Source organism: Mesocricetus auratus, unplaced genomic scaffold, assembly GCF_017639785.1.
Source record: "Mesocricetus auratus isolate SY011 unplaced genomic scaffold, BCM_Maur_2.0 Super-Scaffold_100023, whole genome shotgun sequence".
Taxonomy (NCBI): Eukaryota; Metazoa; Chordata; class Mammalia; order Rodentia; family Cricetidae; genus Mesocricetus; species Mesocricetus auratus.
The window spans coordinates 9,125,881-9,146,447 of NW_024429204.1; the positions used below are offsets into that span (position 1 = coordinate 9,125,881).

The window sequence follows — 20,567 nt, forward strand, 5'->3', positions numbered from 1 at the left end:
GCTACAAAGGGAGTTCTAGGCCAGTCTGGGCAACTTAGCAAGGCTTTCTCAGACTTAGAAATGAGCAAGCAAACAAAAAAACAAAACAAAAAACAGTGCTAAGCATACAGCCCGGTAGGAGAACAGTTGAGCAGCCATGTGCTGAACCCTGGATTCATTCTCAATACTGCTACCTCACCCCCACCCACTGCGTGGGGGGGGAGGGGGGAAGGGGAGTGACAAAAGAAAAACAAAGGAATCTTAAAAACATTAAACATTAAGGGTCAATAAATCGAGCATCACTCTGCTGGTGTGCCCAGAATGCCGCACCGTTTTCTTCTTTGTTGCCAACGGTACCATCATTTCTACAGGAAAGCCGGCCTCGCTCAACGATCCCTTATTAGCACTCAGGGCTTCCATATACAAGGACCAAGTTTTTCAATGGCTTTTCTAATCTTTTTACAGCTCCTTCCGGCATCATTTCCAGAATTTTAATACCGAAGGCATTTTAATATTCTGTTAGTATCACTTAGCCTCGTCCTCAAATACATTTTTTAAAACTTTTTAAAATTTAAATTAGCAACAAGCTTTCTTCACATGTCACTCCTAGCTCCTTCTCCCTCCCCTCCTCATCCACCCCCCACCAGCCCCTCAGCCCCCCATCCAATCCCCACTCCACTCCCCAGGTGGGGGTGAGGCCCTCCATGGGGGATCTCCAGAGTCTGTCATTTCGTTCAGGGCAGGGCCCAGGCCCTCTCCCATGTGTCCAGATTGAGACAGCATCCATTGTGGGATGGGACCCCAAAGTCCATTTGTATGCGAGGGATAAATACTGATCTACTACCCAAGGCCCCATAGATTGCTGAGGCCTCCTCACTGACACCCACGTTCAGGGGGTCTGGATCAGTCCCATGCTGGATTCCCAGCCATCAGTCTGGGGTCCAAGAGCTCCCCCTTGTTCAGGTCAGCTGTCTCTGTGGGTCCTCAAATCCATTTTATGTTGTAAACTCAAAACCATCTGAAGGCCGGGGATATATCTCAGAGGGGACCTATTTGCAAGGGATTTTCTCATGAATTTTGGAGTTGTCATTGGTAAACAACAAACATGAGTTAGATTTGAATTTCAGATAATATGAAGATTTTTAGTATAGGCTATGTCCTAAACTTTGCATTACATCAGACATACATATGCAGAGGAGGAAGAGAAGGGGAAAGCTGCTATTTTCTTGAATTCAAATTATACTTATTTATTTATTTTTGCAAAATGAAGTAGATAGCTGCTTTATCTTCTCAAGTGCCCCTCCAAATTCAATCTCTCCCCCATCCTTCAAGCCACTGGGACAAAGCTTGGAACATGGGTTGCCTCTTGGAGTAGATGAAAACTGTTAGCAGTGGCCTTGGACAAGGAGCTTATTAAGGTGGGAAGCTATTTTGAGAAGCGCGAAAGCAAAAAAAAAGTTTGGAATTTTGCCATAATGTTTAAAAAAGATAAAGGTCTAACTGGGTGTCGGGGCACAGGCCTGTCTTCCCATCACTTAGAAAGGCTGAGACAGGCGGATCTAGATGTGAGGCTAGCCTGAGGGGTATAGTAAGCCCCTGTCAGGAACACACACACACACACACACACACACACACACACACACACACACACACACAGTTTTTGCATTTGCATAATGAAATTGTGTTTATTTCTGGGGAAAATGGAAGAGGAGAAGGCACTCATTAGAATTTGGCCAAAGGAATACAGATGAAGCAAGAAGTTGAGGAAAAAAATGGTTTTGAGGGTACACAAGAGGGGAAAGGCATATCATGGAAGAGAAATATCCCTTCCCCCAAAAAGTGAAGAGTGGAAATCTGAACAGAGAATTCAAAGTGCTCTAGTTAGGAAATTTTTTTCAAAATTGCTATTTTCAAAACGGCAAAGTATGTGGATACCTAAACTCTGAAGATTTTATTTAATCTAAATTGTCATTTCATTTCACATACTTCCTTTGCTCAAACGTATGAGATTGACTCTTGGCATCGTGATGATGGGACCCTAAGTGCTTCAGTATGCAATTCTAACTTCATTCCGTTTATTTTACGAGTTCGAGTGTTTTTTACCTGCGTGTGTATCCATGTACCCACGTGCATGCAGTGCCTGAGGCGGCCAGGAGGGGGAGCCAAGTCCCCCCGGAAATGAAGTTATGGATGGTAACGAGAGGTCATGTAGGTGCTGGGATTCGAACCCGGGTCCTCCGGAAGAGTGGTGGGTGCTCTTAACCACTGGACCACTCCTCCCTCGGCTTGCAGTTCTAAAGCAAGAACATCTCCCTCGTGCAGTAATTCTATCCATGCAAACTAAGCCTTCCACCCTGTCTGCAGCTCTGGGCCCAGCGTCGGCCCAGGTGAGCGCAAGGTGCCTTGGCAACTAGGCCGTGTGGGACGGAGGGACAGTCAAGGGATCATGAGGACGATTCTGGGATTCCTTGGGGAGCATCCCGGAGCTGTGAGAGGCGCGCACCCATGGCTGTCCTTCTGGTCCCCGGCACCCTTAGGCACAGCTCTCTGCAGGGTTCTACCGCGGCTCTGGGTAGAGTAAGTGCTCACATGCAGGCCCCAGGGACAGAGTCAAGCCCTCCCCGGACAGGTGCTCATCCCGGAGCCAAGCCCAGTGCCCCCTGCCTGGGTCTGCAGCACAGGGACAGCCCCAGCCAGGAAGTGCCCATCCAGCCGGGAGTGGAGCAAGGCCGAGCTGTCACTTAAGGTTTTCATCCTTGTGGGCGCCATGCTGTGCGAGCTGGGTGTGTGCGTTAGGTGCTCCTGTACTTAACGCAGGCCGGAGGGTCAGCCAGCAAGGGGGACAGGCGGATGAAAGTGTGTGTGTGTGTGTGTGTGTGTGTGTGTGTGTGTGTGTGTGTGTCTGTCTGTCTGTCTGTCTGTCTGTCTGTCTGTGTCTGTGTGGTATGTGTGTGTGTGGTGTGTTTGTGTAGTGTGTGTCTCTCTGTGTGTGGTGTGTGTGTGTGGTGTGTGTGTGAGTGTGTGCATCTGTGTGTGCGAGTGTGGTGTCTGTGTGTGTGTCTCTGTGTGTGGTGTGTGTGGTGTATGTGTGTCTGTGTGTGTCTGTGTGTGTGTGGTGTGTGAGTGTGTCTGTGTGTGGTGTGTGTGAGTGTGTGCCTGTGAGTGTGTGTGAGTGTGTGTGTGAGTGTATGTGTTAGTGTGTGCCTGTGAGTGTGTGTGAGAGTGTGTGTGTGTGAGTGTGTGCGTGTGAGTATGAATGTGTGAGTATGTGTGCTGTGTGTGTGTGTCTGTGTGTGTGTGGTGTGTGAGTGTGTGTGTGGTGTGTGTGTGCTGTGTGTGTCTGTGTGTGTGTCTGTGTGTGGTGTGTGTGTGAGTGTGTGTGCTGTGTGTGTGTCTGTGTGTGGTGTGTGTGAGTGTGTGTGTGAGTATGAATGTGTGAGTGTGTGTGTGTGAGTGTGTGCGTGTGAGTATGAATGTGTGAGTGTGTGTGCTGTGTGTGTGTGTCTGTGTGTGTGTGGTGTGTGAGTGTGTGTGTGTGGTGTGTGTGTGCTGTGTGTGTCTGTGTGTGGTGTGTGTGTGTGAGTGTGTGTGCTGTGTGTGTGTGAGTATGAATGTGTGAGTGTGTGTGTGTGAGTGTGTGTGTGTGAGTATGAATGTGTGAGTGTGTGTGCTGTGTGTGTGTGTCTGTGTGTGTGTGGTGTGTGAGTGTGTGTGTGTGGTGTGTGTGTGCTGTGTGTGTCTGTGTGTGGTGTGTGTGTGTGAGTGTGTGTGCTGTGTGTGTGTCTGTGTGTGGTGTGTGTGAGTGTGTGTGTGAGTATGAATGTGTGAGTGTGTGTGTGAGTGTGTGTGCTGTGTGTGTGTCTGTGTGTGGTGTGTGTGAGTGTGTGTGTGAGTATGAATGTGTGAGTGTGTGTGTGTGTGTGTGTGTGTGTGTGTGTGTGTGTGTGAGTGTGTGTGTAGTCCCAAAGGCACAGCGGGCAGGCTGGGGCGGGGCGGGCCTCCTTGGCCAGGTTCCCTGGCTTCTGGGCGAGTGCCATGCGCACGAGCAGCCTCTGAGTGGAGTCGGCCCTGGCGGCTGCTGCGAGCCCGCGGCTGTGCAGACCCTGCGCGGCTTCGCCATGGGACACCTGTGGCTCCCGGGGACCTGGTTTCTCTTGGGGCTGTTTCGGTGCGCAGACGCCGGCGCAGGTAAGCACTCGGGACGGTGCGGAGCCAGTGCAGACGTCGGGCTCCCGGGAGCCTGGCGTCCTGGGAACCTGGGGTCCTGGGAGCCTGGGGTCCTGGGAGCCTGGGGTCCTGGAAGGGTCCTGACACAGACAGTGCTGAGAGACTGAGACAGAGAAAGACGTCCGCCGACGGGGCTAGCTCGAAAAAGCTGCTCTTAAATGTTGTCAGGGCTGGGGTCTGGACGGAGGAAGTTCGTCAACCCCCTTCAAAAGGACACAGCTGCGAAGAGACTAGGGAAGTTGCTTGGTGACAGGTGAGGACCAGTTAATAGTCACCACCTGAATTCTCCCGCCCCTGCGTCTTCTGGGGTCTCTTTCCCTGCTGAAGGGAGACTAGTCCCCGGAGGCCAGCAGTGGGTGTCAGTCAATTACAGGGTAAGTTGCCAAGTGTCTTCAAAGCAATCCCCGGGGAGGGCTGGGGAGAAAGTGATAAGAAATTGGAGTTGAGTGCCAAGATAAGGAGAGGATGAACTTGAGATAGGGGAGGAGGCGGCGATGTCTGGAGATAGCATCCAACTCCCTCCACATCCTCCCTTAGCTCTCTGGGGGCAGGTACTGAAAGTAGGAACATTGCAACACGAGGTAAACTCGAGATCTAGGCTAACGTGAAGCTCACAGGTCTCGGCTCTGGGCGCCTGTGCCTTCTTCATACTGAAGACTTGGCGGCTTCCATCCACCAACTCCGTGCTCCGTGTTTTCAGACCGCAGTGAACCACGCAGTCACAAATTCCTTAACGTTTTTTTTTTTTTTTTTTACAAATGTCCATTTCACGGAATAACTTCTGTGGCTGGTCTTTGGGTCTTAATATTTTCTCCTTACTTTGATAGTTTTTGCTCCTATTAAATTGCCACTCGAAGCAGAAAGTTTCCAGCTACTGCATGTCCAACTCATGTTAAGGAGTTTCCAGCAGTTCTCCAGAAAAACGGGTGGTTTGCTCTGCTGGTCCAGCCACTCTTATTAGAAACTTTCCTCCTGTTTCTTGATGGTAGACCCAGACTGACTAGTTCACATTTGCCTTTCAAGATGCGGCAGAGGAAGCCCATTCTAGAAACTAGTGTGGCCCCAGAAGTATGAGTGAAATGTTTTTCCAAGGCAACCAGGACCCTGTGACCTCTCTGTCATGTTGTAATAAGCTAGACTTTGGGGGAGCGGGTGCTAATACGCACTTCTCTGTCTGCAGAAAGCTAACCCAGTTTGATGCCAGGATTGGGGGGGTCTTCGTCCTCAGCACTCCGGGCATCATTAGGACACGGGAAAACTGTCAGGAACCATGTATCATTCCTAAAGTGACAGGCAACACTTTCCTCTTAAAATGGAGCATTGGTCTTTGTACCTCTTTATGCCTTGGTCTATTTCTCCATGCAGGTTTTGCCTGTGCTGTGCAAGCCACTGTGTGGAGTTCTAGATCTGTAGCTAGCGGAGCATGACATATAACTGATGGTTTATGAGTTTGCTATAATGTGGTAGATGAGAACGTGGGAAACGGTTGTGTTATTCTTTCTCTTTGTAAAAACAGGGAGGTTCTTTACACATGGCCAGGGAGTGTTAATGAAAGATCTTAAGCACTCCAGTCCCTATTGGGGCATTGGTCACCTTTCATTCACGACTGTAGATCATGACTGGTCCACCACTGCCATCTTTGTGTGTCTTGCAGATGGCTCCGAGACAGTTCCCAAAGTGACAGAAGTTATCCCTAAGTACGGCAGCATGAATGGAGCGACGAGACTGACTGTCAAAGGGGAAGGTATGGCTGCCCTGTGTTTGTCCATGTGCAAACTCCGAGAATGGGGCGGTTTCCTCTTTCAACTCTGTGGCTCCGGAGTTGCACTTTAGTACTCCACGGAGCTGGGGGCTTCGTACATTCTGGGTGGGTTCTCTTCCCCTCTTAGACTTTGATGGTTAAAGTAACTCCCAATACAAAACACAACACTGATAAGAGTTTCTGCACTTGACCAACGCTTTTGAAATCGCCCTCCCTGATAGCAAAAATAAATAAATGAGGAAACGAATAAATACATAAAATAGACAACAACCCCACATTATTGTCAACTTGGCCACCTGGACTCTAACTTACAAGGGCTTCCTTGGCACTGGGCTTCATGGCTAAAGTGAAGGGAAAGGAATGAGTTTAACCGGATCCCTGACTCTTCACAGGTCTGGTGATTTCGCTCATTCCGAGTTTGAATGGGAAATGCTGGGGATGGAGAGGCTGGATATTGACAGAGAAATAGAACGTTAATGAAAGATGTAAGATAACAGAAAGGGAAACGTGGGCCCCCTCCTGCTGCCACCTAAGCCCTATCGTATGCTTCACCAAGACATGAGTTATGTATGATGCTTTCCCCTTGCCTGGTCTCAGAATGAAAGTATAGAAGGCAGATAGATTCAAAGTGCACTTCCTCCCGGCATGAAATACACGCATGCTTCTGCCGGCCGTCAGGCCTTTGTAATAAACATGGCAACGGTATTCAGGCACTTAGGGAATGTTTGAAGAACATGAAAGAAACACTTAAAAAAAAACACTAACAAAATCCTCCATTTGGTCTTTAAAATAACAATTAAACATTTGGAGTCAGAATTTGACAGAATTTGACAGAATTTGACAGAAGGAAATAGTTATTAATTAACACTTTTATAAAATTCAGTACCACAATGACATGCTTAAAACGGATTATATTCCTGAATAATGAGCAATACACATAAATGCCCCCCCTTTGTGTGCTTTTACGAGTGGGAAACTATCTATTGAAGATTTTTAAGACATCTTAAACTTATCTACATCATATTGTAAAATGCTGTTAAGGCAATGTATTTGGTGGTTATCATGTTTCATCAGAAATTTAAATGCCACAGGAGGAAAGTTCCGGTTAAAGGAAAAGCAAACCAACACACACACCAACATTGCATCTGAACTCCTGGTCCAGGAACCGCAGCTAGTTTAGCTACACAGAGTCAGGACATGTCTGTCCAGGAGTTTTCAATGGCACTGTTCTTGGCCCTTTTGCGACCCCTGAGGCAGTCATGCCTAGACTTCTCAGCAACGAAGCACAAGGCGTCAAAGTAGATCTTCCCTTTTCCATCCCATCCCTTCCTTCTGAATGCGTTTGGCAGAGTTTGTAGATGAGATTCATCACATCTGGACTGGCGACACCTGCATCCTCACCTGTACACCTCTGCTTTGATAACCGTCTGTGGCTAACTGAAACTGTGTTGGTATACGCCTTTCTTTCCAAGCTGAGTCTATGTATTGCTTTTGCTACTTTATAGAAGCACGGTTTGGCATGGTAGGTGTCAGGGCTTGGGAGCAGGTGGGATGGTAGGTATTGGTCAAATTGCACAGCTTTAGTTATGAGAGAGGTGTACAACCTAGAGGTCTGTTGTATGTCATAGCGTCTTACTGGTGGCAATATGACTTGCATACTTAAAGTTTGCTAAGGGCAAAGATTGTGTGCTAGGAAGAGATGTTGGGAGATGACAGATACATCCGCAGAATTGATAGTAGTGGTGTTTTATGGGTATGCTTTACATCTCTAAACTGATTAAATTATACACAGTGTAGGGAAAAGGGACCAGTCAAAGAAACACACCCTGAGCAGAGCCAAAGAAACACACTTTGGCCCTGCAACCAGAACCAAAGAAATGTACCCTGACCCTAAAACCAGTGCCAAAGGAACACACTTTGTCCCTGGAATCAGAGTCAGTGAAAGAAATGTACCCTGGCCCTAAAATTGGAGCCAAAAGGCTAAAAAGGACCAGAGAAAGAAACACACTTTGGCCCTGAAACCAGAGCCAAATCTGACCCTAATCCTGTGTAAAAAAGTAACCAATCCCGGAGCAGAGCTCTAGCCAATCTGAGCTCAGCACTGAAATCGGACCAATCCCTACCCTGGAAAAACTTCCCCAACCCCAGGAACCCCTATATAAACCCTGTGTATGTTCAGCTTGGCTGGTCCAGCTGTCTTCCAATAAACACCTTTGGATGAGCTTCGGGTGAAGATCTTCTTTTGCGGCTGCGACAGAGCAAAGGCGACCCTGGGCAGAGCAGAGCAGAGCGAGCAGAGGCGACCCTGGGCAGAGCAGAGCAGAGCAGAGCGAGCAGCGCTGTAACACTTGCCCGGGAAACCTTCCTTGGCAGAGCGGAGTTGTTACACTCTGCTCCCGCCCGGCTCCCTGCTCTCCGCTCGGCTTTCCAGGAGCAGAGCTGAACTGTAGCAACTTCGCCCGAGAAACCTCCTGCGGAGCAAAACTGCTACACTAGGCGAACATCCCCAGCTGGAAGACCCTGTCCTGCCGGAGCGGAGCTGACACACCGGAGAAGCCTTTCTCTGAGGCAAGGCTGTAAGCTGCCAAGCTTACTGCAACCTGTGGTGATCCTTGGCTCCCGAGCTCCAGGATACCTTTCTACCTGAGCTGTGTAACACTCAGTATCCTTGGCTCCCGAGCTCCAGGATACCTTTCCACCTGAGCTGTGTAACACTGGGTATTCTGTGACTCCCGAGTGCCAGAATACCTGACCCACTCCTGTTCCATCCTGTCCTGACCCATCCCGACGAAACGCTTACACACAGCACACTAAGTCCGTATAGTTCTTAATGTTAGTCATACTTCAGTTAAAAAGTCTTAAACAGAAAAGTAAATTTAAATACAGGTTTGGGGATGTCTGTGATGTATGTAGCATTTGTATAAAGCAACCCTAATGAACTCACACTCCAAAGCTTGTGAATGAATGTTTTATCTTTATAAAACTCATCATGCAAAAACAAGATATTGGAGAAGTGTAGACTTGGAAGTTGAGTTCTCTGTAATTCCGCCCCACTAGAAATCTGACTACTGACACTTCACAGTATTTAAATGACTCCTGGCTCTTAGAACACAACGATTTTCTGAGGTTTTTTTGTTGTTGTTGTTGTTCGGAAGGCTATGGTTCCGGGTTGAGGTTTGTGTAGCTCAGTGGTGGCTTGCCTGACCTGCATACCTGAGACCCTGGCCTCCTCCCCAAACTAAAGGGAAGACAAGGCAGAGGGGAAAAGCAAGTAGGTTGTTTTTGAGAGGGCAAAGCTACACGCTGTTACATTATTACAATTATGAGACGGAGTTAAGTTGTTTTAAACAATGATGTCACAGAAGTAACTGCCGGCCTTCCTGTGATGGCTGGCCTGAAGACAACGGGGACTATCTAGGTATTGGCAGTGTATCCACGACTACATTGCTTTTGCTGCTTTCGAGGCGTGCTTTGCATTGTCTTCCAAACAGTCATCAAGTCTCTGTTTTTAAAAAGCTGCTTCGACGAGGGGGAGCTTTGCTTCCTTCTCATTATCCCCCTGACAATAACCGGCACACACACTGTGTTGGAGCGTTCAGTCACAGGCACGTTACATTTCGGAAAGGACACGGGCTTTGGTTCAGTCCAACTGGCTTTTAATGGGACTTTACATCGGAGCTAGTTAACTCGGATCGAGTTAACGCTGGGATCGCTGGCTTTCTAGTCAGTAAAGCAGGTGTCATTTCCCAGCTGCTGGTCCTCATGTGACTGTGGGGCAGGGTGGGTCCACAGCCCAGGTCCCTGTTGCAGCGTCTATGCTCTCTGTCCATTGGCTCATTCCTTTGTATCTTTCCTCCCCACGGCTCTACAACATTTAAGGACATCTCACTTTCAGGCCAGCTTTGCGAGCCACAGAAAGCAAAACAATGCATGGCAAAGGCCAGTTTGAACAACACTGCTGCAGTCCACGATAACAGCAAGGGTGTAACTGCTGAGTTGCTGCTATCAGAGGGCTCAGCCCTGTGTACCCGGCAACTCCTGTCTCCCACATCAACATGTAAGGAATTTCCACCCCAAACCTCATCCTTTCCGTTTCCAGGGCACACCCAGCCCTTCCTGTAATCGTGTGCTTTGGGAAGCTTCCAGAGGTGTCAGCTTTTTATCCCGTGGCTTATTTAGAATTATACTTAGAATCAATTTTACCAAAGAATCTGTTCGCACTCCTTTTTATTCCTTAGGTTAACTTAACATCAGGAGTATTCTATATTTTTCTGCATTTCTTTTTACTTATTTTCAATTTTCATTTTGCTTTGCCGACGTACATGCCTGTGTATCACGCGCATGCCTGGTACCCCTGGAAGCCAGAGAGGGTGTCACATCCTATGGAATTGGAGTTACAGGTGGTTGTGAGCTGCTATATGTGTGCTGGGACCCAAACCCAGAGTTAGTGCTCTTAGCTACCGAGCAATGTCTCCAGCCCCATTAATCTGTGGTTCTAAGGCAAAATGTATAATTAAAGTGTTTAAAGTTCTTGCTAGTTCCCTTCATATTTTCTCATTGGTTTTACTTGGACAGCTTCACACATTCATGCTTGATAGTTTAGATACTCTTAAGATAAAACCAGTCTCATCGTTTGATAGTATTTCTATTGAATATTGTACTTGTCTTCAGATGCCAAAGTGCAGACCTCTGTTAGCCTATCATTGATGCAGCATGTACCCAATATAAAAACAAACACATGTGTCACGTCCTGAAGCATATGACAAGTAAAATGTTCCATTCTTCAGTTTCCAGCGACCCTCCTGCGTGCTCGTGCTTGAAACTCAATGTGAACCCCAAAGATAAGCAGAGGTTGGCAAAAGCAAAAGATTGGGTTTGCAAGTGCTTGCCTTGGGCTTTTTACGCATTTTTTCACAACTCTATTCTATTACTAACTGCCTTTATACTCTTAACACTTCAAATTCAATGATAGTAGCTTTCATGTGCAAGATTTATAGTTGTATGTTTTGTGAATCTGTGCTGAAGAAGTTGTCTGATTGAGGTTTCAGCTTGAGGAATGAGATCCCTGTGCTTCCCTGGGTTTCTTCTTGCTTTCATTGCCCACAAAAGAAGGGATAGGAGAAAGGATGCAAAACAGGATGGTGGGAGTTGAATCTGGTAACAAATACTAGTGCTTGCTGCGTCCTGTGTTACTTTTGAATCCAAACGTTAGAGTTTTGTGACAACAGCAGGTAATTAAAGAACTCCTAGATGAGATCTTGTTGAGCACGACACACAACAACTTAGCACTCTGGCAGTCCAGCAGCAGAGATGATGGGGTTGTTTCTGACAAGGAGAATGAGAGCTTATAGGTTTGTCTAAAGTCAACCTTGCAGGAAGTGCTGGCATTGGGACTCCAAACCAGGAGCTGGTAGTCTGAAGCCTGGACTGTTTCCGTTAGAACTCGTCACTGTGGGTGACTTTATCTGTGTTGGAGGCCAGGGGTTTATGTGAGATGGGCATCTGTCACAACAAAGTCTTGCTTCTAGTCCTAGGCTAAACTAGGCAGTATTGCATGCGTGTGACCTAACGGGTCTTTGCAGAACAATGAAAATGTCTAGTAACTAAACAGGGAGTCACACCATACCTTTCTGGATTTACTTACATTTTTCTAGCATTAATTAGTATCATAAACAGGATATTCATGTCACAGGGTCATTTATATTATTATAAATAGTAGTATACACAGGAATTAAAGTTTGTTGACCTTTCACAGTTCACCGTTTTTTACTTGTTCGTTGATATTAACTTATTGGCCTGGGGATATAGTCTGAAGGTAATCTTGTTATGATGTGTAAACAGCTTATAAATAGGCATTAATGATATAAAATAAAAATTTTGGTAATTTTAAGCTCAGTCTATGTCAAAAGTTTTGCCATGGTGGTATTTTAAAGTTAAGTACTTTGGTATTTTTTGGAAAATATTCTTAAACATGCATATTTTTTGAAATTCAAAATGTATGAATTTGGGATTTTAAGCAATCTGGACAAAAGTGTAGGGAATTAAATTTATAAAACAATTCCATAAATTTTATTTACCTTTATACTAGAATAACATTAAGTACCTCTTTAACATTATTTGAAGAACATTTAAGGATGTATTTTAAATTAATCAATTCTCTAATGAATCTTATGCACTGGATTCATTTCTTAGGCTTATTTCAGTTAATATTATTTAACATCATAAAATATTTTATGCATCATAAACTACTTAGTCTGTCTTCAATTACTCCTATGTCTACTTTCTCGTGTCCACATAAGATTAAGCTAAATAAATAAGGTTAAGCTAAGTCTCTGCTGTTTTGTACTAGCCATTTTCTGGGTACCATTTCATTGTCTCATCAGCCTGGCGATACACTTTCATTTTGCCTACCTAAAAGTAATGTCAAAGGAGCATCACTATCCTCCTCCTCTAAATGCCTGCCATCCCCAGCTATCATCTAAGTTCTCTGACTCCTTCTATAGTAAAATTCTTGAAAACATATTAGCAATATTTATCTTCTGTGCTTATTGCTTTCAGTGTTGTCTTAAACAAATCACTAATCCAAAAAGACACCAACTTTCCTCCTCGACCAGCTCAGGGCTTGTGCGATAGGTCTGTGAAGAACAGCCATGTGATGGATACTGCACTGTGAAAAATAGGCATTGTTTTTCACCAAAGCTACCACTGAATGCCTTTCTGCAAGGAGTAGAGAAATCAAGCTGTGCTGGACTTGAACTTGCTGTCCAAGTTCCTGGGTAGGAAATGCTTCTCCCAGGGATTACAACATGGGTTTTGACCTTAACTGTGTGGAAATTGCCAGTACTGCTTATTAGCTTGATTTCATCAAGCGTTTTGAGTACATGGTAGGGATAATTCATTCTGCTTATCACAGAGAAGTAATAGTGTTTTGCTTCATGATATGGAGGAGGAGTGTATCTGGAATTCATGGTATTTGGGGGGCATATCTCTTGGCTCCCCTATCTAAGGATAACTGTGAAAGGGTAAGTGCAGAAATATAATTCATTAAAGAGAAGGCAATTAAGACTTCTGACCACAGGGAGATGAAGGTGGCTGTCACCTCGTTAGCTTGTGGCACTGGGTAAGAGTGGGAGACATCTATAGTGGGAACCAGGAGTTCAAGGCCAATCTCGGATGTATGATACCCATCATTAAAAAAGAAAAGAAAAGAAAGTGTAAGGCATACAAGTTTTATGTAGTATAAAAATAGTCTCTACATATCTATTTATTTATTTATGTATTTGGTTTTTCAAGTCACTGTTTCTCTGTGTAGCTTTGGAGCCTGTCTGAGAATTAGTGCTGTAGACCAGGCTGGCCTCAAACTCCCAGAGATCCACCTGCCTCTGCCTCTGCCTCCCAAGAATTGGGATTAAAGGCATGCACCACCACCACCCAGCTCTTAATTTATTTCTAATCCCAACTTCACCGAATAGATTTCTGTGTACTTTGGCTCAGTCTGTGCTGGTCTTCTTTCTCAAAGTTCCCACACAACTCTGTTGCCTCAAATGGCTTCTCTGATGAAATTAAGTACAACGTTGGAACCTACATAGTACATGCCCACAGGAAGCTTCATTATATAGGATTGTAGAGAATATAAATGAAAGCACGATCTCTTGCTCTCTCTCTCTCTCTCTCTCTCTCTCTCTCTCTCTCTCTCCATCCTATGTGCATTTAACAAATTTTTCATGAATAAGTTAATCCAAGATCAGTATTTATGCTGAGAGTATTAACATAAGGATGAATACAAAATAAATATAGCTTCTTCTTCCTCTACCGTTCATTATTATGTTATGAGTGGTATAATACTGGCCTATAACTGTTAGAGATCAAGAAAGAGAATGTCATTAATAATAGTTTTATTACTTCTGCAGGTTTCTCTCAAGCAAATCAGTTCAACTATGGAACAGACAACACTGAACTGGGAAACCGTGTGCAATTAGTTTCGTCTTTCCAGTCAATTACTTGTGATGTGGAAAAAGACTCAAGTCATTCAACTCAAATTACATGTTATACCAGGTCTGTTTAAAGGCGCCTTTAATAATGCTATTTTCATCATGTCAGAAAGCAGTCATGTAGATTGGTGTTTTAATAGTTTGATCACTCTGCCTGTTATAGGGAATAGCTCTGGTTACCAGTCATTGTATTTGACCTCATAATGGTGATATTGGTTTACACCTTTATTATGGGCAATCATAATGCTTCCTATGCACGATGGTGGCATCACAACTTTAAACTCTATACTCTTTCTGCTGTTATTGGCACTGCCATTTTTGTCACTACTGGATACTTCCAAAAAGTGAATGTCTACGATTAGTAATTAGTAATGATATATCTCAAAATATTAAAATCATGCTTTCCTATTCCGTTTAATTGACTTATTCAAATATTCCTATATTCACCACGACTAAAGATGTTCATTTTGTGTGGTGACATTTAAAATTCTTTGTTATCACCTCATATTGATCTGTGTTATTAATAATTTAGGGGAATATTTATTGGGGGGAGGTTTCTCTGTGGCTTTGGAGGCTGTCCTGGAACTCACTCTTGTAGACCAGGCTGGTCTCAAATTCACAGGGATCCGCCTGCCTCTGCCTCCTGAGTGCTGGAATTAAAGCATGCGCCACCACCACCCGACTAATGTAGGGGGATTTTAAAGCATTTTAAAATGCAACTTCTAATACCGACTTAAACACATGTTCTAAAGGGTTTTATCTGCGTTAGGCTTGATGCCTGTTTGGGGGGTTGTAGGAACTTTTAAGGGAGACCTTATTAGCAGCTTTTGAAATGCATAGCACAGGGTGACTGAGTGTACCCGGGTAGCACACTTTGTAAGAGTATATTGCTGGATGTGGTACCACTTACTTTACTTTTTAATACAAACTCTTACGCCTACCCACAATAAACATCTGTTATATGGTATTGTAATTGGCAGTATAGGGTGGTTTAGAATGAAGGTCTCTTCATGATATAAAAGTGGGACTTGCAGTAGTCAATTATGACTTGAGGCTTTACTTCAGCAACTCTACAGACTGGAGTAGTAGTTTCCATTGTCACCGTATGCTGAAAGAAGTCTCCGCATGTCACATGTGTTCTCCGTTTGTTTCCAGAGCCATGCCGGAAGATACCTACACTGTTCGAGTCAGTGTGGACGGGGTGCCTATTGCAGAAAATAACACTTGCAAAGGCCTCACCAGCAGCTGGGCGTGCAGCTTCAGTGTATGTAGGATCGTTTCATGGCCAATAATTTCTCACAAAACTGGACCTTCTTAGTTTTACAGGTCGTCATCCGTTTCCACATTAAATGGTGTATTCACAAGTAGCGAGATGTAATTTTCCATTTTAACTGACTCCCATGGTAACTGACTCCCTTTCCCCGCCGCTTCGTTTTAACCTCCTTTATTGATGAATTAAATGCTCACATCCTCAACTCATTTTCCTGTTCATCATTTGCCCCCTCCTTCTAAAATCTGCTCTTGGCTTGGCTTCCTCCTTTCTTTCTTCCAAGGGAGTCACCCTTGGGTGTTTACATGGTAATGTTACCTACTCTTCCTTCTATGTTATTGCTGATGTCATGAGCCCAAAGGAACATATTCACCCCTCAATTTTAAGTTTTTTAAATAAGCAGTGGCATTTATGAGAATATGTTTCTCCAAATATTGTCTTATACATTCTTTAAAATTCCACTTAGGTTTCAAGTTGTTTGTTATTGAATACCAAGATGTCCCAGTGCTACTTAAGATGACCAATTTTATCCATTAGCTCTGATCTTTCCTTAATCAATACTAACTTTTATCACATACTAGTATTTGTCTTTTTTTTATTAGCTATCTCTCACTTTGCTTTGCAAAAAGAAAGGGTCGTGTTATTTGACTGATTGTTCCTAATGATAAATGTGTGTCTGGGTAGTGTTCTAAGTATTGAGTACTTATTAGCTTTTTAGCTTATACAACAGTCTCATTTTTGAACCCTCACATTATTATCTCTAAAACTGATTCAAGGAAGAACTTCATTACTTACACATAATCACCTGACTAGGAGGTGGTTGAGCCTAAATATCAGTTTGGGCCGTTGACTCTATCCCCTTCTTTACTCACATACTCTAGCATGTCTGAAAAGGAGGTATTTGTTTAGGTTGCTGAAACAGATCATCCTAACGGCGGCTTGCTGTGCACGTAGCCTGTCCTGCAGCTCTGTAGATTGGAAGCCTGATGCGGGTCCAAGTTGACAAGGTGTCTACGAGGGGCGGCTTTCTTTTAGAGACTCTAGAGGGCGAACATGTTTCCCCGAGTTTTCTTGCGATGGATGCTGCCTGCATCCCTTAGCTCCTTCCTGCCCATCTCTCACGGTCTCAGAATCAGAGATGGTGGTCTGACCCTTCGTTACGTCCCTCTCACTTGGCTCCCGATGTCATCTCAAGGCTGGCTACTTCGCTATCTCCAGTCTGCTTGTGGCCCTCTGTGTATACCCTGATGTACTCACAGATTGGAATACAAAGTGCCTTTGGGGGCTTTTTTCACGGGTACTGAAGTTTCTGTCATACTGATGACCTCCCTGTAATTAAGAATTACACTGTATTGCTCTAGAAGATTATCATTTGCATAGTGATTAAGCCTTGCTGAGATTTTTCTACTTTCCACTTTTATGTTCTGAAATATACTTTGCTACTTATTTTTCTTTGGAAGATAAATCAAAAGCAGGTCTTAAAAGTGCATTTCACCCACTCCTGGAAGTCTCTACTGGAGAGGAGTAGTGTGATTTGACTTCCACTGCTTACAAAGGGACAGTTGGCTTTTAAAATTCCAGACTACAAATGCCATGGAACGCAAGACAATGTTTACAGAATAAAGAAAAGATCTTGGAGGGGGGGAGAACAGAAAATGTCCTAAACTTAATTATTTTTCTTTTGTAAGTTTATTTTTTATTTCATTTTGCATTCCAACCACGGTTCCCCCTCCCATCCCTCCGTCCGCCCCACCTCACCTCCACCTTCAACCCACCCCTCATCCACTCCTCCCAATAGGTAAGGACTCCCATGGGGAGTCAACAAAGCCTGGCCCATTAAGTTGGAGCAGCATCAAGCCCCTCCCGCCCTGCATTTAGGCTGAGCACCGCATCCCACCACAGGGAATGGGCTCCAAGAAGCTTGTTCATGCACCAGAGATAGATACTGGTCCTCTGGTCAGGGGTTGTAAAGAGAAACCTTCCCGCCAGCCTGGTTCCAGAGCCGTATCAGTCCCAAATAAACACACAGGAGGCTATATTAATTATGAAGCTGTTGGCCTTGCTTGTTTCTTACTGGCTGGCTCTGACTTAAGTATTTAATCCGTCTAAGTATTTCTCTTACCGGAGAAAGGGGTCTGGACTTCTGACCCCTATGGCAGCTACATCTTGACTTCCTGTGTTTCTCTTTCCCAGAGTCCTCCTGGACTCCTAGTCCCACCTATCTTGGTTCCCTATTGGCCAACAGTGCTTTATTGACATATACACAGAACTTCCCCCATCAAGGGGTCTCTCAGATAAACCCAGCTCACAATTGTCTGGGTCTCGTTGGGTCCCATGGAGGATCCACAACTGTCAGTCTAGATAGAGTTCATGAGTTTCCACGAGCTTGTTTCAGCTGTCCCTGTAGATTTCATCTAAACTTCATTTTACTTTTACCTGAAAAACTATTTTGACAGTGGGCTAGTGGGTAATGTTGAAATACAAATGATGGAAAACCCAGAATCCTGAAATTAGGATCAAAGTAGAGGCAGGAATACTAATTGACATCCTTATTGATATTTTACAGACAAAAAGTTTTAGAACCCCAACAATAAGGAGCATCACACCTTTGTCTGGGACTCCAGGTCTGTTCTGTGGCAGTTGAAATGCTCTGGGATCTGTGGCAATTGATTTATTTTTAGCATATAGAAGTATATTTAATTTATAGATATTTTTCTGATTACAAAAATAATGACTAATTTAAAAAGTATTTTCAAAGGTTGAATCTCAATCACTAATGTTTTTTCCTTGTCAGAGATTTTAGCTAGTATCTAGTGCTCATTATGATAACATTATCTTAACAGTTTATAGTGTTATAGAAATACATGAGAATGCTCTTTTCTTCAGTCTGGCCTAATGGAAATCCTAATTGTTGTCACGAATTTGGGGGAAGGCATGGTAGCATATACCTATAACTCCAGAACTCGGGAGATGAAGGCAGGAATTAGTTGACACACAGAGAGAGTTTGTGTCTAAAAGGTTGATTTAAAAAATAACAACTAGTTGTAAATCTTCCCTTTTGTTGATGTTTGCCACAAAATTGATCTAAGGTTTGCTTTTCATTGTCTCCTTTTAAATGTTGCTCATTTATTTGGCTTTTTAAAAATTTGACACAAGATCTTGCTGTGTATCCCTGGCTGACCTGAAACTCACTTTGTAGAGCAGGCTGGGCCTGAATTTACAGCAGTTCTCTTGTTTCTGTCTTCCAAGCATTAGAATACCAGGTGTGAACCACATGCAAGCTTCTTGCCTTAATTAATTAGTAGTCATTTTTTTTTATACTAGGGATTCTTTGTTTCAATGATATTCAGATTTGTCATATGTGTGGGAAATATATTTTGAATTTATAATTTGCCTTAAACTTTCATTAACAGTTTTCTGTGAAGTGATTTTCTTCATCCAATATGTAGATTTTAGTATCTCTTTTTTCTTCCTGTTTATGCTGGGGAAGACTATATCCTGACTATACAAATATGATATAAACCTTCCATCTAGTTTTCAGGAGTTTTTCTGAATTTCATTTTTATATTGTTTTTGTTTAAGTTACATTTTTTAACAGTTGGAATAAGTGGGACTTTTTTAAGTAAGTTAAATATTGACTCAAGTTAAATTTATTAAGAAATTTAGACTGTTACTCATTTTATTGCACATTAATCTGTGAGTCTTCAGTGATGTTCATTCATGTTTTATTGTATCTTGAGTTATTCCAAAACAATACTGGAAAATAGTGTTGAACAATCAGTATAGGGGTCTGGATTCTGGCTTTATTGGGAAAAACCTATAATGTTTTGGAGTGAAATGTACAGATAGATATTCTCAACTAGAACCAATTTGCGGATTTGGCTTGTTTTGCTTTTAGGTACATTGATAACAATTCAAGGCAGGCTCTTCACTGACGTCTATGGAAGTAACACTGCATTGAGCTCAAATGGAAGAAATGTCCGGATTTTGAGGTAATCTTTTATTGTGGAAATATTACAATAGTCTTATAGCTTAAATATGGTATCCTAAAAGTAGTAGAGTCCTCGAGGTGTAAAAGCCAACTGCAATTGGAAGGAACTGGTCAGGGTTTCAGCCAAAGAGGAAGAAAACCAGACCAGAGTTGATTCCTTCTTTTCTCGCCTGATATCACAACTTTTTCCGTGAAGGCAAAGACAGTAATAATTGGAGCATAGCCACGGAACTTCATTGATGGACAGCCTTATTCCTTCCTTATCCAGTCACATTTTCCTCAGGTGAACATGCTCGAGGCCTGGAAGGCATAGCTCAGTCGAGGTTCGCAGTAGAATTCAAAACTTCTAACACAGATCTACATCCTTCTACTGCACTGCGACACAGGGCAGAGCAGAGGAAGTAGGCACAGTCAACAGCTCATGGGCAGTCAGGGCTTGGGTCTTGCTTGCTCTCTTAGTAGCTGTGGCCCAGATGTGGGCTGGTCCAATAACAGCTGTCACAATTTGCACTGGAGACCTTTGCTGTCACAGAATGTTTTCCCTGTAGCATGTGCGAGGTTATCTCAATCTTTTCTTTTTTTAATAATATGTATGGCACTCTGCCTGCATGCATGCCTGCACAACAGAAGAGGGCACCAGATCTCATTACAGATGGCTGTGAGCCACCACATGGTTGCTGGGATTTGAACTCAGGTCCTCTGGAAGAGCAGCCAGTGCTCTTTAACTGAGCCATCCCTCCAGCCCCTCAACCCTTTCTGAAAAGACAGAAAGGTGTCTGCCTCCTACCTAAGGAGGTGTGGATGCTATCCTACCATTTTCAGGGTGCTTCTTGCCTACTGAATGCTTGTATTAGACAGACGAACAGATAAACTCAATTTACAACTTATACAGCGGTTAAAAAGACTTGTTAAATACTAAAAGGGTTATAGGTCACACTTTCACATATCTGGTTTTCTAAGCAAGCAATGCAAAGATTTGTACTGAATGAAATCAATCTGCCATATTGTGAGCCAGAACTCTCAATTAAATCAGGGTAATATATGATGTTTTACAATTGTTTATGATGAATATCTACACACAGGAAAATGATTACAAGAGAAGTATTTTATGTGCACAGTTTAGTGTAAATAAAGAGTATTGGCTTCCATATAATCGAGTGTCATGAGTGACTTGCATTACAATTATTAGACAGAATTTTCTCACTTACCTTTTCCTATAGTGATTCTAAAAATGGAAACTGTAAGCTTCAAAACTAGATTGGAAACCAGCAAAATGTAAGCCTTGGCAGGTCAAAGTGTTCACAAAGAAGCCCATCTGTCTGAGTTTGATCCTCAGAGCCCGTGGTG

General features: G+C 43.7%; 1 protein-coding gene across 1 annotated transcript in view; it reads left to right on the plus strand.

Annotated features, from left to right (window-relative positions):
* Positions 1 to 4,072: 4,072 nt before the first annotated feature.
* Pkhd1l1 (PKHD1 like 1) overlaps positions 4,073 to 20,567 on the plus strand; it is a 138,940-nt gene continuing 122,445 nt past the window's right edge. The window contains exons 1-6 of the mRNA XM_013115257.3: positions 4,073 to 4,167; positions 5,861 to 5,950; positions 13,879 to 14,023; positions 15,115 to 15,223; positions 17,796 to 17,853; positions 19,128 to 19,221. Coding sequence (XP_012970711.1) covers positions 4,098 to 4,167; positions 5,861 to 5,950; positions 13,879 to 14,023; positions 15,115 to 15,223; positions 17,796 to 17,853; positions 19,128 to 19,221 — 566 coding nt within the window. The 5' untranslated portion in view covers positions 4,073 to 4,097. The remainder of the gene's footprint in view (positions 4,168 to 5,860; positions 5,951 to 13,878; positions 14,024 to 15,114; positions 15,224 to 17,795; positions 17,854 to 19,127; positions 19,222 to 20,567) is intronic.